Here is a 1445-nt window from a genome sequence, read left to right as displayed (position 1 = left end):
CAGGGGTTGGGGATTTCCTAGGGAAGCAATGCTATAGTGGGGGAATATTGGGAAGAAGGAATATTGGGAAGAGGGGTTCCTTGAGTTAGGTTGATAACTCCATATGATATGTAATCCAGGGCTGGGGCGCTCCTAGGGATGCCATGCAATAATTGGGGAATATTGGGAAGCGGGGTTCCTGAGTTTGGTTCATATCTCCATATGATATGTAATCCAGGGCTGGGGCGCTCCTAGGGATGCCATGCTGTAATGGCGGAATATTGGGAAGAGGGTTTGAGTTCTGACTTGGGGCGAAGTGGATATTTGCATACTATATGAACCCCGAGTTTGGGAGCTTCTATGGAGGGGTGTAGCTAGGGTGGTTATAATGTGCAGTTGATATCTCCATTTACCCCAGGGCTGGGGAATACCTCATGCCACAACAGAGGAATATTGGAGAGGAGGGGATGATATCTGACTTGAATTGATATCTGTGGTTTATACCCTGGGATTGGGTAGCACAATACGTGAATCTTCCTCCATGTTTTCTGTTGTGTCCTCCTATATGTGGTCTGGGTAACATTTTGTTCTCTATGTACTATGGAGCTGTGGTATAAATAATCCTTTCCTGGGGTTAGGGTTTCTCCTCCTGTATAATAACCTTATAGGTAGCACCAGTGTTCAACCCAGAAATGTTTTTAAGCCGGGTGGGAAGAAGCTGTAGGTGGGTGGCAGCCTCTGTATTGTGACCCAACTCTTACTGAAAAATGCCGGGTGGTGCGCCCAGCTAAAAGGGGCCGGGGAGAACCGTGGGTAGTAGCACTGTGAGTAGTGTGCAGTATGTATTTATTAGTTTGTTCATCGCCATATTGTATTCTTGTTGTTGCAGACAGAAGATCGTTCCTCTACTTGTATGTTATCCTTGGATTGGTGGTCGGTGTTGCTCTGTTGTTTTGGTGCTGTTGGTCTCCGGGTTGGTTTATATGGAGGATCAGCGTCTGTCGTTTCATCCCTTGCTGTAACTCTTTGTGTGCGTCGTGCCACCTCTGCACCCGCAGCTGTGTTCTGAAGGACAAAAGTCGACCTAGTAAAGTAACACCTCAGAGCACAGCATCGACTTTGCCCGTGTGACCCTTGTGCCATAGGACGGTGCCACGGAGAAGTATTGTGGGAGATTGTGAGTACACGTCTACCTCTGTCACAATTACTGCGGCGTGTCCCTAACATCATCAGATGATTACAGCTTTTCTATTTATTAGCTTTGTGTATAAATTCTGTCCTGTAAATATATCCCATACACATTAATGGTGCCTGCATGGTCTTTGTCTTCTGCTAGTGACAACACAACATTTAGTGTTCCAGCTTCTGGTTTTATGGTTACAGGTGTTGACAGAAGTGTTGGGAAGCTAAATATCCTCCCCACAGATTGTCGGGAACATGAATACAATATCTAACCCATATCGGCC

General features: G+C 46.2%; 1 protein-coding gene across 1 annotated transcript in view; it reads left to right on the top strand.

Annotated features, from left to right (window-relative positions):
* Positions 1-1284, top strand: part of LDLRAD2 (low density lipoprotein receptor class A domain containing 2) — a 10896-nt gene extending 9612 nt beyond the window's left edge. The window contains exon 4 of the mRNA XM_072425457.1: positions 869-1284. Coding sequence (XP_072281558.1) covers positions 869-1110 — 242 coding nt within the window. The 3' untranslated portion in view covers positions 1111-1284. The remainder of the gene's footprint in view (positions 1-868) is intronic.
* Positions 1285-1445: the final 161 nt, after the last annotated feature.

This window comes from Pyxicephalus adspersus, chromosome 11 (genome assembly GCF_032062135.1).
Source record: "Pyxicephalus adspersus chromosome 11, UCB_Pads_2.0, whole genome shotgun sequence".
Classification (NCBI taxonomy): domain Eukaryota; kingdom Metazoa; phylum Chordata; class Amphibia; order Anura; family Pyxicephalidae; genus Pyxicephalus; species Pyxicephalus adspersus.
This window is presented reverse-complemented; position numbering and strand designations above follow the sequence as displayed.